Consider the following 21,054-nt stretch of genomic DNA (forward strand, 5'->3'; position numbering starts at 1 on the left):
AGTGATGGAAAGGAAACTGGGACTCAAATCAAGGGAGTGGACCAGGAGGAGGAAAAAAATGACCAAACAGGAAAATATGAAGAAACAAAAATTCAAAAAAATGAGGAGAGGCTGAGGAACCTCCAGGACATCTTTAAACGCTCCAATATCCGAATTATAGGGGTACCAGAAGGGGAAGAGGAACAGTCATGAGTGGAAACCTTATTTGAACAAATAATAAAAGAGAACTTCCCCAATCTGGCAAAGGAAATAGACTTCCAGGAAATCCAGGAAGCTTAGAGAGTCCCAAAGAAGTTGGACCCAAGAAGGAACATACCAAGGCACATCATCATTACATTAGCCAAGATTAAAATGAAGGAATCGTAGAAGCAGCAAGAGATAAGGGGACTGTCACCTACAAAGGAGTGCCCATCACACTGTCAGCAGATTTCTCAAAAGAGACCTTATAGGCAAGAAGGGGCTGGAAAGAAGTATTCCAAGTCATGAAAACCAAAGACCTACAACCAAGATTGCTCTATTCAGCAAATCTTTTATTTAGAATGGAAGAGCAGATAAAGTGCTTCTCAAATAAGGTCAAATTGAAGGAGTTCATCATCACCAAGCCCTTATTATATGAAATGTTAAAGGGACTTACTAAGAAAAAGAAGATAAGAAAGATGAACAGTGAAAGGACAGCAAACTCACAGTTATTAACAACCACACCTAGAACAAAAGCAAACTAAGAGGACAGCTAGATCAGGAGCAGAACCATAGAAATGAAGATCACATGGAAGGTTAGCAACAGGGGAGTGGGAGGAGGAGAAGGGAGAAGGTACAGAGAATAAGTAGCATAAATGGTAGGTAGGAAATAGGGGACAGGGCAAGAATAGTATGGGAAATACAGAATCTATAGAACTTGTGACACATGAACATAAACAAAGGGGGGGATAGTGGAGGAGGGGTGTGCAGGGTAGAGGGGAATGAAAGGGGGAAACAGAACAACTGTAATGTCATAATCCATAAAATATATTTTAAAAAAATAAAAAACAAATCACTTTACTATTCATAAAGGAATCACTATGTGGAAAACACCATACTAGGGAGAGTAGGATTTAATAAAAAAGGAGATGTTTGCAACCAAGGGAGGTAAAGTACAAATTAAAATCCTTGAGATTGATACTACCATGGCATCAATATCACCAATTTGGTTCAAAGTTCAGGTATGAGGACAGCTAGACGATGTCCAGTCTGTCTAGAAAGAATTCTCAGATTAAGTCAGTCTTAAATACTTTACAAGATGGAACAGGGCTGGGTAGTAAAAAAAATGTCCCAGGGAGCAGCACTGAGGACTTTCAATGGAGACCAATCTCATGCTAGTTTAGGGCAGCTGTGCCCTTTGTGCTGTTCTCACCCCCTACTTACTTCCTTCCTCTTGGTCTCTGCTTCCTTCTTCTGCTGGATGTAAGACACCAGAGATCCACTGGCCATCTTTGGTTTCTCCCAGTATAGACTCCAGGTCTATTTCATCTATGGTGCTCCCCTCGGAAGACAACAGTTTGTCCAAACCAAATTTGAGTATCTCACCCAACTTGAATGGAGAAAACAAAGTCCAGTCAGCTCTCGTGAAAACAAACATTGGGTATCCAGGGATTTACCAAGTGGCTTAAGGACACCAGGCATATCCCTTCCTTGATGTTGGCTTTTCTTCTCTCTCCATAAGAAACCAACAGGGTCATTTAGTATTTGGATGATGGGTAAACAGAAAGTTGATAAATGATCAGAGATGTTGACTTTGACAGTTTTCATTAACAAAAAACAATTTATGAGCCTCCAACCTTTTCTTTGAAAAATAACAGTAATTTCTTGCATTACCTTAGCACTTCTGACTGAGCCTTTCTCATAGGCATTCCCAACAGACACATGAGAAGTCAGAGATGCTATTAGCTACTCTCCCACCTCTCCTACTGCCAAACTTCTTGGAAAGAGAAGGCTACATACACAAGGTACTTAACCTCTGCCATTAACTGGGTTTTTTCCTTTGGTAATCTGGTTTCCTACCACAGTGCTCTATGGAAACCATCCTCACAAAAACCACTTACAACTCTTGACTGCTGGATGTGAAGACCATTTCTCATTTTCCTGGTTGTTCCTCTGGTACTGTGCTATACTGCTTCTCTTCCCTCTTGCTAGTAGTACCCTCCACATGTTCTCTAAGGCTGTAGGAACCACCCAAAGAAGTTCAGATCACTTTTTCTGACTTAAGCATCCTACTTCCAACTGTGCACTGAGATTTTAAATCAAGCTGGATTCACATCTTGACTCCTCATTTACACTTTGTCCTTTTAGAGATAACTGGGTCAGTTATCTCTAGATGTTCTATTCTGTGAGTAACTTGGAAATCTTAAGGTATTCTGTAATAGCTTGGAAAAAACTTTGCTCAAAGCATGAACATACCTGACTACACATTTATTTAACCTTGGTATATAGAACACAGTGACTGGCTTTGTCAACTGGCATCAAAAACAGAAACAGACACATTCACTATTTATGATAAAGATTGGTCCATATTGGGGCACTCCCTTCAGTTCACCTGTATTTACACTTTCACTTGTGATGTGTCTCAGTCATTAAGGGACACATTAAACTCCATGTGTTTTCGGAGAAGCAATATATTGCAGTGATTATGGGCATGCGCTTGGAGGTTAGAGAGTACTTGCAACAGAGTCCTAAGTGTGAATGTGCTTGGGCAAATTACTTAACATGGGAATAAAGATAGTGCCTATCTCGTTCCATTGTTGTTCATACTCAGAAAAAAACAACTGGAAAGAAGCACTTCATGTAATACTTAGCATACAATAAGCATTCAATAAATCTTCACTATATCTGCATCTCTCTTAGTTTCTACTGTGTTCTCTTGCAGGATGATGAACCTCTTTTGAGGACTTCAGAATCCTAAATGGCTTAGAATTATTAAACCACACTCACTTTGCTTATTACTGGATTCCTTTTGTTTTACAAAAAAAAAATCCCAAAACCAAAACTGCTTTCCTCGGAGACAAGGGCAATGATTGTCACCTTTGTTTTTAACAAACAGATAATGAGTATAGTCTGTAAGGAAAGAGATCCATCAGACATTACAGCCAAAACATAACCTTCCAGTAATCATGAGTTGGGCAAGATGCTGACAGAGCCCCTCTCAAACAGCCAGTGGTCTACAATCCCACTACTATTCAGCCATTGAACAGAGGTATGTCTACACAACTTGACACTGATGTGCCCAGCAGCCTGCTTCACAGGGACACCTTGACAGAATCCTCTAAGCTCTACCCCTTCTGGGAGAGAGCTAAAAAATTTTACAACTTTTCCTCCTGCAATAGCTAGAACATGGGCACTCTTGAGGCTCTGTCATTTACCCCTTCCCCTCACCCAACTTGAATTTGTCACTGAATTTGTCACTACCAAGTTCCTTTGGAGAACTGGTGAATGGAGAACTATATCTAAGAATTTCTACATTTACCTAGTCAAGCTTTCATCCTACATTTGTAATTATCTCTTAAACAATGTGAAAATAAAATGTACAGCTTGCCCTGCCACCACCATGGTTAAACATGTATATATCTGTTGGGAACCTAAGAAAAAATACAAGAAGAGAAAAAACACACTTTACACTTTAAGATAAACAAAAACCAAACAAGTGAACACATAAAACTCAGGGTAACTCTTCCTAGTACTAGTCCCAAAATAAATGAAACCTTGAGCCTTTCCTGTGAGCTACTGACTCCCTAATGAAACCAAAGTAAGTCCTGTCCTTTACAGAGCTAATGTGTAAAGATATGTATGGCCTTTGCCATATAAAATCATGTTAAGAAAACTGTTTTTAACTCATGCTCAGACTAATTCTAAACCTGGTAACTTTGCTTATAACACTGTGTAATTTTTTTCTTATAAATACTTGTATTTTGTTTGATAAATGAGCCCTTTTAAAGCTGCTCTCACAAACTTCTGCAAATAAAATTCCTGTCTGTTGAGTTTTCCTCTAACAATAGTTTGTTCATATTTTATTGTTTACAGAAAACTGTTGACTAAAGCCTAAATTAGCTTCATCTTCTTAAAACTTTGCCCTACCTTCTATCTCCCTAATTCCTACCCTCATCATCCAGGCTTAACCTAGTCCCCCCCCCCCCCTTCCCCTCTAAAGATAAATAAATAAAAAAAAATAAAATAAAAAAACCTTATAGCTATCTTTGAATTTCCATCTCCCTAGTTATCCACCTCTGAACAGCGATGCCTATCATTTCTTCTTTTGCAAATGTTTCTCACGCAGACCCTCCCACTGCTACTGCCCCTCTCAGAGATTTATTACTCACTTCATGCCTAGACCTTTCCTGTATCCTATGAGAACCTTTCCTTAGTTGGTCATTCTGCTTCCAGCCCCTCATCCCTGGGTCTTAATACTGATTCTAATTTTAACCCAAGGGCTACAACAGAGTGACATTAAGCCCTTTTCCAGAAGAGAGCTTTCTGTAAAGTCTTTCAACCTTGCATTTGTTTCCAATCCAGTATCCCCTTCAGGTAATTAACTCTAGTTCTTTCCTTCATTATTCCTATATAAATATACACCCTTCTCTGAATATAAAGAAAGTAATGTAAATCTCTAATCAAAGGGTATGGGGTTAGGATGGAGGCATGAAATTAACCAGTATTTATTACACAGAATTCTTTATTTTGTCTAATTCTCTCAACATCCCATTGAGTTAACTTGCAGGATCCTTTTTCAGAAAAGTAAACAGTAGATCTGGGAGATTAGGACACCTGCTCTAAACCACAGTCAGTAAGTGACAAGGCTTGGATTTGAATCCAAGTCAGATGGATCCAAAGCGTATCATTATTCTGTGTTCTTCTGCCTTTTAATATCATTTTCATGTCTATCTCCTACAGCAGCCTGCACACATTAGGTACTTTGGGAGATATGAGTCTGGCCAGGGAACAAATGTGTAACTGAGAAGAGTGGGTAGTTAACACTAACTCTTTTCATTTACTTCTCATCCACAGAGAGCACTGACATATTCTGAAGTGAAGAACAAACTCTTATACCTGGAGGTCAGCATCAGCTGCAGGTTTCTGGGCTCCCAGAGTAAAATGGCCCCCCTCTATGATTGTGCTGGTAAGCTGCAGCTTGGAGGTGGCCTTCCGACAGATTATTTCTTCCACAGTGTCTCTGCCAATCAGCCGAATAACTTTAACAGACCTGTACAGAAGTCAAAGTAGAGGAGGTGATATCAGAGTCTGCAAAGATGGGTGCAAACATGGGAGGCTGATGCAGCTCAAAGTAAACCCAACGTGCCATGTATGATGATCCTCAGGTCAAAAGATATGATCCATCTTTTTAGCTTAGTTCTATAATACCCTAAATTCCACATGTTAACTTAATTAGATGTTAACTCAGGAAGGATGAGTTAAATTTCTGAAGGTTCCTTCTAGTCTTTTCACATTTGATTTTGCTCTTTTGAAACAAGCAAATCTGGAATGAGAATATGCCCTGCCCAGTGAGTAGCACACCTGGGCTAACATCAACCTAGTGGTCTCTTAGCCTCCAATCTGGGACTGTTACCAGGACTGTGGTCTTCATCTTCCTCCCCAACCCAGAACTGCTAAAGAGCCAAGAAGAGGAAAAGTGCTAATGCTTAAGTCTCTTACTTGTTCTGACCAATTCGGTGAGCCCTGGAAGCTGCTTGCAAGTCATTCTGAGGATTGAAATCACTGTCAACAAAAATAACAGTATCGGCTGCCATTAAGTTCATGCCAACTCCACCTGAAAATAATGCACAAAGGAATGTGTCCAGCAGTACATGGACTAGGCCCTGGAAAAGAAAGACACTGGCTACAGAGGTCAGATTATAAACTGGGATCGTCAAAATAACTGGCTCCTTTCTTCAAACTCACCTCCACCTCCAACACCAGAAACTTGTTAGTGGTTACAAGTGCTCCCTGAGTTCATATTGTCTGACTTGGAAAATTTAACTACTGAAAGTAACAGAATGCAGGAAGCAAGGATAAGCAGAAAAAGTGGACACTTCAGTTAGTGCTATGAAACCATTTTATATCTCTTGTTTAAAAATCTTTTTTTCAATATTTTTATTTAATTATTTTTCTAGTATAGTTTTCTGTCTTTTACTCCCATCCCTGCCCACCCCCCCATGCTCCCACCTCCCTCCCATTTCCACCCCCCTTAGCTGTTGTCCATGTGTCCTTCATACTAGTTCCTCTAAATCCACCCCCCTTTTCCCCCTGAAATTCCCTCCCCTCTGGTCGCTGTCCCCCGTTCTCTATTTCAGTGTCTTTGTTTTTATTTTGCTTGCTTGTTTTGTTGTTTAGCTTCCTATTAAAGGTGACATCATATGGTATTTAAAAATCTTGATCTGTTCACTTAGAACAGTCTGTGGAAAAGGATGGAATACTCTTTCAGAAAAGTTTTAAACATGAGAGAGCTCTTCCGCTGTGGGCACTGTTAAAAAGAACAGTTCTTAACATGCACTGCAAGTTATAACTAAGTACCAAGATCTCTGACATAAGCTAATGAGAAGAGGGAATGACATTTATTAGACTCTTAAGCAGAGCAGGAAATATGTCCTTCTGTACTTGCTTCCACATTAATCAAAGAAAAAATAACAGAGCTAACCTCAGGACAAGAATATTCCATGCACAGCTTTCTGGTCTGCCTTCAGCACTGCTGGAAAAGGGCTCCTTGACTATGAGAATTAATTAAAAGCACCATGAAGACAAATTACAGCCTTCTCTTCGACTAGTGTAGAAACAAATACAAAAGGGACTTCCCATGGCCAGGGTTGCTACAGCTCACTGCTGAAACAAGCAAGCCTAACAAGGCTTGTTCCGAGAGACTGAACTGACGACTAACTTTTGAGACTGGCTATGAAATCTATGCTGGATCTCAACACAAGTCAGGCAGGAACATTCTAATTAAAGCCTTCAAATAAAATGAAAATTGGAATAAAGAGATAATAAAGACTGATCACTGAGAGATGTTATATTGTACCTTATAATACCAGCTTACTACTTGCCAGGCAATCATCTAAGCAATTTAGATATATTAATTCCTTTAATCCTTACAAACACCCTATGAGTAGTTACTATTATTATCCTCATTTTATAGATGTTAAAATGGAAGCACAGAAAAGTTAAGGGACTTAATCAGAAGTTGCACAATAAGAAAGTGAGAGCCAGGATTCAATCCCTCATCATCTGGCTCCAGAACCTATGCCTTTACCCACTATACTATATTTCCCAGGCACTTATTTCATTAAAGTGTTCTCCATAAAAATAACCTAATTCTAGGGTTAATGTTGTCTAAGTTCAGCTCTTCTTCATTTAAAGGTTGTACATGATATTGGATAAATAAGCTTATCTCCATATCTGGGACATGTTTCTGAGCTATCTGCCATCTGGTGGCAATATGACTCAAACACAGAAATATTTGCAAGTTGGAGGAAAACCTGTTGAATAAATGATAATACTGTAAATCTACAGCTAGAAAGAGATAGCAAACATGACAGCATTTGGAAAAGGTTCATACCTGGGACTGCTTCAGCTCCTGAGAACTCTGTTTTTAACTGATTCGGAGTACTCTAAGGAGATTAATTGAAATAAAGAGATCTCTTTCTTCTTAATTTTACACATTGCAAACATAATGCTACTCTCAGAATATAAAGATAAATAAAACTACTAAGGCATAAACAAAGCTGTGTTCCCAATACCAAAGATATGTTTCCATGATCCTGACAGTTTCGTCCAAGACTACCCCGAGACAATGATGACACGAATGTATGGCTAAGATTCAAAACGCAATCTATAACTTTGGAAGAGTGAGGCCAAATAAATCTCGTTATATCTTTTTAAATACAGAGAAAATACTTACACAGGTGAAACAATCTCCTTACAGTCAAGGATTATATCTAACACTTCTTTTAAAGTGTTAGCACTTTTAAATTACTAGACACTTAATAAATGCTTTCTAATTAACAGCCAAACTCCATTTTTATAAAGATATTGATCTCTCTATAATAGCATTTAATAATATTGCTTTAGTTTTCCTGCATCTATTGCATCAAGATTTAGATTTAAAAAAAAAAAAGAGAGAGAGATAATGAAACTAAGAGTCTATCAGTTCAAAAATAATTTGAAGTCTACTTACTCCATGATGTGAGAATAATTCCCAGGAAAAAATTTCAAATGATTTAACAGTATAATGAAAGCATTTTCTAATTGGTAAAGCAATACATGTGTCATACACAGTATCAATGACTTCGGTGATAAAGATAATTTTATAAATAATTCTAAAGACCTGGCAATTTCATTATAAACATTTATTTTTATTTTATTTCGTTAAAATATTATATTACTTATGCTATTAGAGCTGTCAGTTTTTCCTCCTTTGCCCCCCTCCACCCAGCACACCTCACCCACTCCCAGTCAATCCCACAATATTGTCCATATCCATGGGTCCTTCATACATGAATTTTAACGAATCCCTTCACCTTCTTCCAATCAGTCCCGACTTCCCCCCACCTCCTCTCTTACAGTTGTCAGTCTGTTCCATGATTCTATGCCTCTAGTTCTATTTCGCTCTTTAGTTTACTTTGTTCATTATATTCCTCTTATGAGATCATATGGTGTATGTCTTTCATTGACTGGCTTACTTCACTTAACAAAAGTCACCAGTTCCATCCACGTGGTCACAAAAGGTAGGAACTCCTCTCTTTCTGCTGTGAACTGCCTCTCTTTCCATTGTACTGATGTACCACCTTCTTGTTTTTTAATAGACTCACCTACTGAAAAGCACTTAGGTTGCCTCCAAATCTTGGCTACTATAAAAACCACTGCTATGAAAACTGGGATGCATAAATTCTTCTGAATTTGTGTTTCGGGACTCTTTCAGTATATTCCAAGTAGTAAAAATGCTGGGTCAAAAGACAGTTCCATTGTTAGTTTTTCTAGGTCAAAAGACAGTTCCATTTTTAGTTTTTCTAGGAAATTCATACTGTTTTCCACAGTGGCTACACTAGTCTGCATTCCCACCTTTTCTCCACATCCTCACCAGCACCTGTTGTTTGATTAATGACAGCCATTTTGACAGGTGTGAGGTATATCGATTCAGTTTTAATTTGCATCTCTCTGATGACTAATGATGTTGAGCATTTTTTCATACATCTATGGGCCATCTGTATGTTCTCCTTGGAGGTGTGTCTATTCAGGTTCTTTGTCCATTTATTAGTTGGACTGTCTTTCTGGTGTTGAGTTGTATAAGCTCTTTATATATTTTGGAGATTAAACCCTTGTCTGATGTATCACTGGCAAGTATGTTATTCCATGCAGTCAGTTCCCTTTTCATATTGACATTAGTTTCCTTAGTGATACAGAAGCTTTTTAACTTGAAGTAATCCCATTTGTTTATTTTTCCTTTATTTCCCTTGCCCAAGGGGACGGACGTATCAGCAAAAATATTGTTACTCAAGATACATGAAATTTTACCACCGGTGTTTTCTAGGACTTCAATGGTATCACGACTTATATTTAAATCTTTTTTAATATATTTTATTAATTATGCCATTACAATTGTTCTATTTCCCTCCTTCATTCCCCTCCACCCTGCACACCCCCTCCCCCACCATTCCCCCCTTTAGTTTATGACCATGTGTCTCAAGTTCTTTAGATTCTATATTTCTCCTACTATTCTTGCCCTCCCCCCTATTTTCTACCTACTGTCTATGCTACTTATTTTCTGTACCTTCTCCCCCCTTCTCCTCCTCCCACTCCCCTGTTGCTAACCCTCCATGTGATCTTCATTTCTATTATTCTGCTCCTGACTTAGCTGTCCTCTTAGTTTGCTTTTGTTTTAGGTATGTTTCTTAATAACTGTGAGTTTGCTGTCCTTTCACTGTTCATCTTTTTTATCTTCCTTTTCTTAGGTAAGTCCCTTTAACATTTCATATAATAAGGGCTTGCTGATGATGAACTCCTTGAATTTGGTCTTATCTGAGAAGCACTTTATCTGCCCTTCCATTCTAAATGAAAGCTTTGCTGGATAGAGCAATCTTGGATGTAGGTCTTTGGATTTCATGACTTAGAATACCTCTTTCCAGCCCCTTCTTGCCTGTAGGGTCTCTTTTAAGAAATCAGCTGAAAGTCTGATGGAAACTCCTTTGTAGGTGACTGTCCCCTTAGCTCTTGCTGCTTCTAGGATTCTCTCCTTCATTTTAATCTTAGCTAATGTAATTCTGATGTGCCTTGGTGTGTTCCTTCTTGGGTCCAACTTCTTCGGGACTCTCTGAGCTTCCTGGATTTCCTGGAAGTCTATTTCCTTTGCCAGATTGGGGTAGTTCTCTTTTATTATTTGTTCAAATAAGGTTTCCACTGGTGGCTGTTCCTCTTCCCCTTCTGGTACCCCTATAATTCAGATGTTGGAATGTTTAAAGATGTCCTGAAGGTTCCTAAGCTTCTCCTCATTTTTTTGAATTCTTGTTTCCTCATCCTTTTCTGTTTGGTCATTTTTTTTCCTCCTTCTGGTCCACTCCTTTGATTTGAGTCCCAGTTTCCTTTCCATTACTATTGGGTTCCTGTGTATTTCCCTTCATTTCAATTAGTTTAGCTTCTGTATGTTCCTCTAATTTGTGACTAAAATCAACCATTTCTGTGAGCATCCTGATCACCAGTGTTTTGAACTGTGCATCTGAAAGTTTAGCTATTTCTTGGTCACTTAGAGTTATAGACTCTGGGGATTTGAGTTCTTCTTGAACCATAATGTTTTGCTCTGTTGGCGCCTGTTAGGTATGAGGAGCGGATCCTTAGTTGTTCACCAGGATGGGGCCACCCAAATCGCTGGTTTGTGACGCTGTATGCGGGGGCAGGGTCAGAGTGGGACAATGGCAGTTCCCTCTGCCACTTCCTGCAGCTGGGGCCTGCATGGTCGTCTCACTGCTAGCTCCTTCACCGGTTTATCTGTGGGAGAATGTGTGACCGAGATCAGCCCTCAGTGGGTCCACTGCCTTGCACCCTCAGTGGATCCGCCCACGGCTGTTGGCACACCTGGGTCGCACGCCCGGGTTGGTCCAATGGATCTTTCCTGCCCGACCCCACTCTGCTGCTGGCTCTACCCCTCTTACAGGTTTGGCTGAAGGGTTCGTTGTTGTCTGACTTTCGTGTAGTTCAATTTTCTGTGGTTTGGCTGCGTTTTTGTTGCTAAAACTTTGTTGTTTTTAAACTTGGTTGTATGAGAAGGCGCAGTGCTTCCATCTACGCCTCCAACTTGATGGAAGTTTGTATTTAAGCCTTTTAGCTGTCTTGAGTTTACTCTGGTGTATAAGATGGTGGTCTAGTTTTGCATGTATCAGTCCAATTCTCCCAACACCATTTATTAAAGAGACTGTCTTTACTCCATTGTATGCTCTTTCCTCCTTTGTCAAATATAAACTGACCACAAAGATGTGGGTTTATTTCTGGGCTCTTTATTCTGTTCCATTAATTTGTGCGTCTGTTTTATGCCAGTACCACACTGTTTTGATTACAGTGGCCTTGTGGTATAGTTTAGTATCAGGTATTCTGATCCCTCCTACTTTGTCCTTCTTTATCTAGATTGCTGAGGCTGTTAGAGGTCTTTTTGATTCCATATAAATTATTGAAATATGTGTTCTAGTTCTGTGATATTTGACATTGATATCTCAATAGAAATTGCACTGAATGTATAGATTGCTTTTGGTTCTATCAATATTTTAATGATGTTAATTCTTCCAACCCATGAATATGGTATACTTTTTCCACTTATGTGTATCTTCATTTTTTTCTTCAGTGTCCTAAGGTTTTCCGAGTACAGGTCTATTACCTTCTTGCTTAAATTTATTCCTAAATACTTTATTATTTTTGTTGCAGTAGTAAATGGGATTGTTTTCTTAGTTTCTCTGTTAGATAATTATTGGTATATAAAAATGCCACCAATTTCTGAATATTGACTGTATCTTGCTACTTTACCAAATTCATTTCTCTGGTCAAGCAGTGTTTTGGTGGAGCCTATATAGTTTTCTACGTACGATATCATGTTGACTGCAAATGATGAGTTTTACTTCCTTTTCTCAAATTTAGATGCCTTTTATTTCTTCTTATCCAATCACTGTGGCTAGGACTTCCAGTACTATGTAGAATAAGATTGGGGAAAGTGGACATCTCTGCCTTGTTCCTGATGCTCATGGAAATAGTTTTAGTTTTTGTCCATTGAGTATGATGTTGGCAGTAGGTTTTTTCATATATGGCCTTATTATGTTGAGGTTTATTGCCATAAACTGCCCTTTATTCCCACTTTACTGAGTCTATTCATCATAAATGGCTGCTGTACCTCATCAAAAGCTTTTTCTGTATCTATTGATATGACCCTGTGATTTTTGTCTTTCATTTTATGTGATGTATCACATTCACTGATTTGTAGATATTATACCATCCTTGTATCCCTAGAATAAATCCCAACAGATCATGATGTATGATCTCATTGATGTACTGTTGGGTCCAGTTGGTAATATTTTCTTGAGGATTTTAGCATCTATGCTCTTCAGATATACTAGCCTGTAATTTTCTTTCTTTGTTGTGCCTTTGCCTGGTTTTGGAATTAGGACGATATGACCTAATAAAAAGAGCTGGGGAATCTTCCCTCTTCTTCAATTCTTTGGAATAGTTTGAGGATAGGTGTGGTGTTAGCTCTTCTTTGAATGAATGGTAAAATTTGCCTGCAAACTGATCTGGTCCAGGGCTTTTGGGTGCTGTGAGTTTTTTGATTACTGCTTCAATTTCATTAGTTGTTATCAATCTGTTCAGGTTTTCTGGCTTTCCTGATTCAGTTTTGGAAGATTGTATGTTTCTACAAATTTATCCTTTTTCCCAGGTCATCCAATTTCTTGGTATATAGTTTTTCATAATAATTTCTTACAATCCCTGAATTTCTGTTATATCATTTGTTACTTTCTCCCATTCATTACTGATTTTATTTACTTGGATCCTCTCTTTTTCTTGATGAGTCTGGTAAAAGGTTTGCCAATTTTGTTCATCTTTTCATAGAACCAGCTCCTGGATTTGTTGATCTTTTAAATTATTTTTTTAGTGTCTATGTCATTTATTTTTGCTGTGACCTTAATTATTCCCTTCCTTCTAGTTGCTCTGGGCTTTGTTTGTTGTTGTTCCTCTAGTTTGTATAGAGTTAGATTGTTTGAGGGTTTTTTTTTTTTGTCTTCTTTAGGTAGGCCAATGATGCTTCCTTCTCAGTACTGCTTTCATTGTGTCCCATAAGTTTTAGGTTTTTGTGTGTTCATTTTCATGTTCTCAGATACTTTTCGATTTCTTCCTTGATCATACTGTTAAACCATTCATTATTTAATAACATGTTATTTAGCCTCCATACATTGGAATGTCGGGTTTTTTCCTTCAGGTCGACTTCAGTTTCAGGCCATTGTGATTCAAGAAAATGCTTCATATGATTTCAACTTCCTTGAATTACTGAAGACTTATTTTGTGTCCTACCATGTGGTCCATCTTTGGGAATGACTTATGCACATCTGAGAAGAAGAATATGTGCTTTGCCTCTTTGGGATGAAATGTTCTATAGCTATCAATTAAATCCACTTGATATAGTGTTTTTTAATGCCACTATGGTGTTATTTTTGTCATACTGTATGTCCAGTGTTGCAAGTGGGGTGCTAAAATCACCTTTATTAAAGTGCTCCAGATTTTCTTTACATATTTAGGTTATCCTAAATTGGATGAGTGTATGTTTACAAGGGTTATGTCTTCTTGTTGGGCTGAACTTTTAAGTTTTATGTAGGGATCTTCTTTGTGTTTACTATGACCTTTATTTTGAAGTCTATTTTCTGTCTACGGCCATACCACCCTGAACGTGCCTGATCTTGTCTGAAGTCTATTTTCTCAGACATAAGTATTGCTACCCCAGCTTTTTTTTATCTGCGTTTGCATGAAAAATTGTTTCCTACCTTCGATTTCAACCTGTGTGCAGCTTTTGTATTGAAGTGGCTCTCTTGTAGATGGCATATATGTGGGCTGTGTTTTCCTATCCCTTCAGCTACCCTGTCTTTTACTGAACCATTTAGTACTTTTACATTTAAGGTTATTATTCATGGACGTTTTTTCCTTTGTACCTGTGTTTCTCTATTTCTATTTCATCTCAAAGCAGTCCCTTTAGCATCTCTTGCGATGTTAGTTTGGTGTTAATACACTCCTTCAGCCTTTTAAAATTTTTGTTTTGTTTGGGTAGCTCTTTATTTCGCCTTCCATTTTAAAATAAGAGCCTTGCTGGATAGAGAGATTTTCATTGCATATGCTTCCTCTTCATTACCTGGAATATTTAATGCAATTCCTTCTGGCCTTTAGTATTTCTGTTGAAAACTCAGCTGACATCCTTATCAGGGAACTCTTGCAGGGAACCCACTATTTCTCTCTTGCTGTTTTTAAGATTCTCTCTTATCTTTAAACTTTGCCATTTTAATTGTGATATGCCTTGGTGTAGGACTCTTTGGGTTCATCTTGCTTGGGATTTTCTGTGCTTCCTGAACTTGCATGACTATTCCCTTCACCAGGTTAGGGAACTTTTGTCATTACTTCTTCAAACAGGTTTTCTATCCCTTATTTCCTTTCTTCTCCTGCTATCCCTATGAACTAGTACTAATACTTTCATGTTGCCTCAAAGCTCCATTAAACTCTCATTCTTTTCAAGTCTTTTTTTGTTGTTCTGACTGGGTGTTTTTTCTACAGTATCTTCCAAATTGCTGACGCCATCCTTGGCTTCATCTAGCATGCTTTTAATTTCTTCTAGTGTACTCTTCATTTTACGCATTGCATCCTTAATTTCCAACTGGATCTTATTTATAACTTCTATGTCCTTTTTCATGCTGATGCAGTTCTCTTTAAGTTCTTTGAGCATTCTTATAACCATTACTTTGAACTCTGTGTCTGATAATTTGCTTGCCTCAACTTTAGGTCTTTTTCTGGGAATCCCTCCTTTTCTTTCATTTGGAGATTGTTTCTTTGACTCCCCATTTTAGCCATTTACTTTTATTTGTTTCTATGTATTAAATAGACCTGCTTTGATTCCCTATCTTGTGTGGTAGCCTTATGTGGTGGGAGTCCCATGGTATCCAGTGGTGCAGTCTCATTGATCTCTTGATCTAGATATTTTAGGAATGCTCTTTGTGTAGGTTATGTCGACCTCCTGTTATATTTGGGCCCTGATTATTGTTGGCACACTCATTGGTTGTATCTCCCCTCTGGTTGGCTGGCTGTGAGATTCTACACTGCTGTATCTTACCTGCTGCTGTGCAGGTGCTGAAAGAATGAAACAAAATGACATAAAAAACATAAGCCAAATAAGAAACCCCATCCAAACTACAACAGCAATATCAATGACAAAAGAGCAAAGAATAAAAATGGGAAGAGAAATGGAATAGAAAAGGGAAAAAAAATAAACAGAATCAGAGAAGACCAAGAGAAACAAAGTGATTATGAAAGGAGAAAAGGGATGAGAACTGACACTACTAACAAACTGAAAGAGAAAAATGGGACAAAGGGAAAGAGGAAGAGTAACAAAAAATAAAAAAAGGGAAAAATGGGTCCACCAAAGGTAAGGGTAAAGTATATGAAAAATATATTCAAAAATAGAAGAAAAAAACATAGTAAGTCTATGAAAAAGAAAACATAATGAAAACAAAAAGAACTCAGTGAGAAATTCAGCAGAGTTCAGTGCTTGCCTGCTGGGCTCTCCCTTTGGAGATGGCTCTAATGTGTCTGAGGCTGATATAAGCCAATATCAGGTGCTGTCCAAGTCTAGGCCTCAGCAGCCTGTTCAAAGGTACAAGAGACCTACAGTTTATGGTTTATTTTTCTGGCTTAACTGTGCCCAGGATGAGCCAAACTGCTCAGTAGAGCTTCATTTTTATCACCACTGGGTCCAGCAAACAACCCAAGTCATCACCAAATCCACCTGTCTGTCTCTGTCTGCTCTCCTGTTGTCAGCCTCAGACTAGCTATAGACCCAACTGTTTATGAGAGGGCTTCTGGTGGGATTTGTGAAAAGGGACTACTGGATCCCCTGTGGCAGGTGAGTTTCAGACATCAGAGAAGATGATGAGTGTGATCTTCACCACTGAGCCAGTAGTCTGGGTCTGTCCAAAACTACTTCCCTGTACTTAGCAGGGTGGAGCCCCTAGGGGGCTAATGGGTGAGGCCTCCAGAGTCCACATTTTGGGTCTTCTGGAAACAAGAAGAGTGTTTCTGTTTCTCTCCCATGAGGGGGAAGCAACCAGTTACTATCCTGGGAGAATGTATGGTATGGATGTGCCCTACAGCTAGTCTCTGACACCCTGAGCATGTGGATATTGCTGCCTTCTCCGCAGGTGTTAAGATGGAGGATAAGAGAAAAAAGGATAAAAGTAAACCCATACAAAACAAAAAACTTAACAAACCAAATAAAAGGGAAAAAAAGATACAGGATTCTACAGGGAGGGGGGAGTAGTATTCCATAAGGTATGGTAATTGCTTTCCCCTTGGGAGGGACTTGCTTTTCTCAAGAAAAATGGCTGCTGTAGAATCCAGGTATAATCCAGCACCAAAAGCCCTACAGCTACTCGCCCACATCTTTCCTCAGGCTCTCCCTGTCTACACTCTCCTAGCACAACTGCAGTCCATGCTGCCTTCCCCTTACTGGGGCCCAGATGACTGGTTGTGACAAAATCTGTGTTTTGGCCCCTTTAAGAGTTAAAGGAAAAAAAATAGTGGCCTTGTCTCCAGCAGGTTTCATTTTTCCCCAGCAGAGAAAAACCCTAAAGCCTTTCACTGCTGGATGCTAGGTGGTCAGCTGATCTTTGCATTGTCACACTCTGGGCCTGGTGGCCCTGGCCCCATTTGTGGATCTGGTTTCCCTCCTCTTAAGGGGAAGCTCCCGCAGCCTTGTTACCACCTTGGACTGCAACCCATGTGAATGGAGCTGGGCTCTTACTTGAGTCTGCCCTTCCTACTGTTCCCGAGGTAGTTAAGTCTCCTTTTTAGATGGTCTTTGGTTTATTTCAGGTGACTACTCCCCTCTTTAGTTTTAATTCCAGGCTGGTGCTGAAGGAAGTGTGCAATCTACCCTCCACTCTGCCATCTTGCACGCTCTATAGTCTAAATCTTTTTAAAATTACAGTTTACATTCAACATTATTGTGTATTAGTTTCAGATGTATAGCACAGTGGTTAGAAGATCTTGTACGTTACAGAATGGAACCCCCAATGTTCAAGTACCCAACTGATACCACAAATACTTATCACAATATTATCAACCCTATGCCCTATGCTGTAATCTACCTATGAGTGACTGGTAATTACCAATGTGTACTTAATCCTTTAATCTTTTTCACCCAAACTTCCAAGCTGCCTACCGTTTTACAACTGTCATTCTGTCCTTTGCATCTTTTGAGTTCTTTTCTATTTTGTCTGTCAATTTTGTTCATTAGATTCCATGCGGAAGTGAAATCATATGGCATTTATCTTTCTCAGTCTGATTTCACTTAGCATAATACCCTCCAAATCCACCCATGCTGTCACAAATGTTAGATTTCATCCTTTTTTAGGCTGAATATCATTCCACTGTATAAATGTACCACAGCTTTTCAACCTACTCAAGTATCAGTAGGTACTTACATTGCTTCCAAATACTGGCTACTGTAAATAATGCTGCAATGAACATGGGGCTTATTTATTTATTTATTTATTTGCAGGGCTTGTTTTTTGGGGTTTTTTTTGAGAGTTTTAGCTTTCTTCAGTTTTATTCCCACAGTGTAATCACTGGATCACAAAGCAGTTCTATCATTAATTTTTTGAGGTAACTCCACACTGGTTTCCACCATTGCTGCATCAACTACATTCCCAATAAGAGTACATGAAGGCTCCCTTTTCTCCACATCTTTAACAACAATTGTTGATTTTTTGATGCCAGCCAGCTCGGAAGGTGTGAGGTGGTATTATCCCATTGCAATTTTTATTTGCATTTCTCTGATGACTAGTGATGTTGAGCAACTTTTCATAAGTCTATTGGCCATCCGTATATCTTACTTGGAAAAGTGTCTATTCAGGCCTCTGCCCACTTTTAATTGGGTTAATTGGGTTGTCTGGTGTTAAGTTCTCTGAGTTCTTAATAAATTTTGGATACGAACCCCTTATCAGACATACTAGAGATGGTATGGGATAATATCTCCTCCTATCCCATAGATGGTCTTGTTTTCTTGATGGTTTCTTTTGCCCTAAAATAAATTTTTAGTTTGGTGTAGTCTTTTATTTCTTTCTTGATTTTCCCTTGTGTAAGTAGATATATCAAATATGCTATGAGTAATGTCTGAGATATTACTGCCAATATTTTCTTCAAGAAATTATATGGTTTCAAGTCTTACATTGAAGTCTTTAACCCATTTTGAGTTTATTCTTGTCTGTGGTGTAAGAAGGTGGTCTAGTTTATTTTGCATTCATCTGTTTAATTTTCCCAGCACCAAATTTTGAACAGACCACCTTCACCCCATTGCATGTTCTTGCCTTCTCTGTCAAATATTAATTGGCCATACAGGCATGGTATGATTTCTAGGCTCTCCATTCTGTTCCATTGATTTTTATCTTTTATGCCACTCTCAGGCTGTTGTGATTACTAAGGTCTTGTAATATAGTTTGACATCAGGTAATGTGATACTTCCAATGTTGTTCTTCTTTCTCAAGATTTTTATGGCCATTCAGGTTTTTTTTTTTTTTGTGGTTCCACAAAATTTGGGGATTATTTAATTCATTTGGCAAAGTACATTAACTGGTATATTGGAAAGATTCACACTGAATCTATAAACTACTTCTGGTACTATAAACATCTTAATGATGTTAATTCTTCCTATCCATGAACACAGCTTATTTGTAACTTGTTCAATTTCTTTTTTCAGTGTGTTATAATTTTCTAAGTACAGATCTTTTCCTTCTTGGTTGAATTTATTCCTAGGCATTTTATTTTTTGGTGCAATTATAAATCAGATTGTCTTCTTAGTTTCCCTTTCTTATAATTCATTATTGGTGTATTAGGTGAACCAATTTCTAAATATTAATTTTGTATTCTGCTACTTTACTGACTTATTACTTCTAGTAGATGTTGGTGAAATATTTAGGTTTCTATATATATAATTTCAACCACAAATAATGTTTCACTTCTTCCTTTCCAATTTGGGTGCCTTTATTTCTTCCTGTCCAATTTCTGTGGGTAGAACTTCCAGTACTACGTTGAATAAGAGCAGTGAAAGTGGACATCCCTGTCTTGCTCCTGACTTAAAGGAAGTGTTCTGTTTATTCCCCCAAGGAATATAATTTTGGTTGTGGGTTTGCAATACATGGCCTTTATTATGCTGAAGTATGTTCCCTCTATTCCCACACTGCTTGAAGTTTTAATCACAAATGGGTGCTGAACTCTGTAAAATGGTTTTTCTGCATATATTGATATAATCATATGACTTTATTTTGTTTATGTGGTGTATCAGGTAAACTGATTTGCAGATATTGTATGAACCTTACATCCCTGGTTAATAAATCCCACTTGATCATGGGGTATGATCTTTCTGATGTTCTGCTGAATTCAACTTGTTAGTATTTTGTTGAGAATTTCTGCATCTACGTCCATCAGGGATATGGGCCTATAATATTCTTCCATTGTTAGGTCCTTATCTGGTTTTGGAATTAGGACAATGCTAGCCTTGTACAATGAGCTTGGGTGGGGGTCTTCCCTTCTACTAAAATTTTGAAATAGTTTCAGAAGGATAGATGTTAGTCCTTGAAATGTATGGTAAGATTTACCTGTGAAGCCATCCAATCCAGGACTTTTGGGTTTTTAGAGTGAGTTTTAAAGTTGTTTTTTTTTCTGTTTCTTCTTGATTCACGTTTGGAACACTGAATATTTCTAGTAATTTATTTATTTATTTCACTTTGGCATATAGTTAGTTGTTCATCATATTTTCTTATAATCCTTTGTTATTTCTGTGATGTCAGTTGTTATTTTTCCACTTTCATTTGTTTATTTGGGTCTTCTCATTTTGTTTCTTGGTGAGTTGGTTAAAGATTTATGAATCTTGTTTATCTTCTCAAAGAACTAACTCTTGGTTTCACTGATATTTAGAATTGTTTTGGGGGGCTGTATTTTATTTCTGTTCTGATCTTTATTATTTTATTCCTCTATTCACCTTGGACTTTATTGTTCTCTTCCTAACTCATTTAGGTGTAAGCTTAGATTGTTTGAGATTTTTCTTGCTTTTTGAGGTAGGTGGGCATTAGAATAAATTTTCTTCTTAGGACTGCTTTTGTTGTGTTCAACAGAATTTTGGGCATCGTGTTTTTCTTTCACTTGTCTCACAGTAACTTCTGATTTCTTCCTTGATCTCATTGTTAATTCATTCATTGCTTAGTGAGATGTTATTCAGTCTCCATATGTATGCATGTTTGTTCAGTATTTCCCTGTATTTGATTTCTACTTTCATAACATTGTGGTCTGAGAAAACACTTGGTATCAACCTTCTGAAATTTACTGAGACTTGTTTCATGTCCAAACATGTTGTCTATGCCAGAAAAATGTTCCATGTGCACTGGAACAGAATGTATATTCTGCTACTTTGGGATGAAATGCTCCAAAAATATCAATTAAATTCCTCTTGCCTAATGTCATTTATGGCCACTGTTCCCTTGTTAATTGTTTTCTTCTGGATGATCTATCCATTGATGTCAGTAGAGTGTTAAAAATCCCCTACTATGATTGTATTACTGTTGTTTATTTCTCACTGAGTTCATCCACTGTTTCCTGAAGTTCCCGGAGAACCTTTACAAGTGTTTTATACTCTGCATCTGGTAGTGTGGTTGCCTCCATTTCTTCCAGTTCTTTTTCTGGGTATTTCTCTTCTTCTTTCATTTGAATCATGTCTCTTGATCACCCATTTCATCTGCCTTTTTGTTTTGTCTCCCTGTTATTAGG

The 21,054-nt window shown here is 38.1% G+C and overlaps 1 protein-coding gene across 6 annotated transcripts in view; it reads right to left on the reverse strand.

The window, feature by feature from the left end:
• Positions 1-21,054, reverse strand: part of CHD1L (chromodomain helicase DNA binding protein 1 like) — a 105,602-nt gene that overhangs the window by 27,501 nt on the left and 57,047 nt on the right. For all 6 annotated transcript variants that reach the window (XM_053666195.1, XM_037158880.2, XM_053666197.1 and 3 more), the window contains 3 exons: positions 5,677-5,791; positions 5,074-5,227; positions 1,402-1,567 (listed from right to left, as the gene is read on the reverse strand). In XM_053666195.1, the coding sequence (XP_053522170.1) occupies positions 1,402-1,567; positions 5,074-5,227; positions 5,677-5,791 (435 nt within the window). The remainder of the gene's footprint in view (positions 1-1,401; positions 1,568-5,073; positions 5,228-5,676; positions 5,792-21,054) is intronic.

Source organism: Artibeus jamaicensis, unplaced genomic scaffold (assembly GCF_021234435.1).
Source record: "Artibeus jamaicensis isolate MK-2021 breed Jamaican fruit bat unplaced genomic scaffold, CSHL_Jam_final contig_447, whole genome shotgun sequence".
Lineage (NCBI taxonomy): Eukaryota > Metazoa > Chordata > Mammalia > Chiroptera > Phyllostomidae > Artibeus > Artibeus jamaicensis.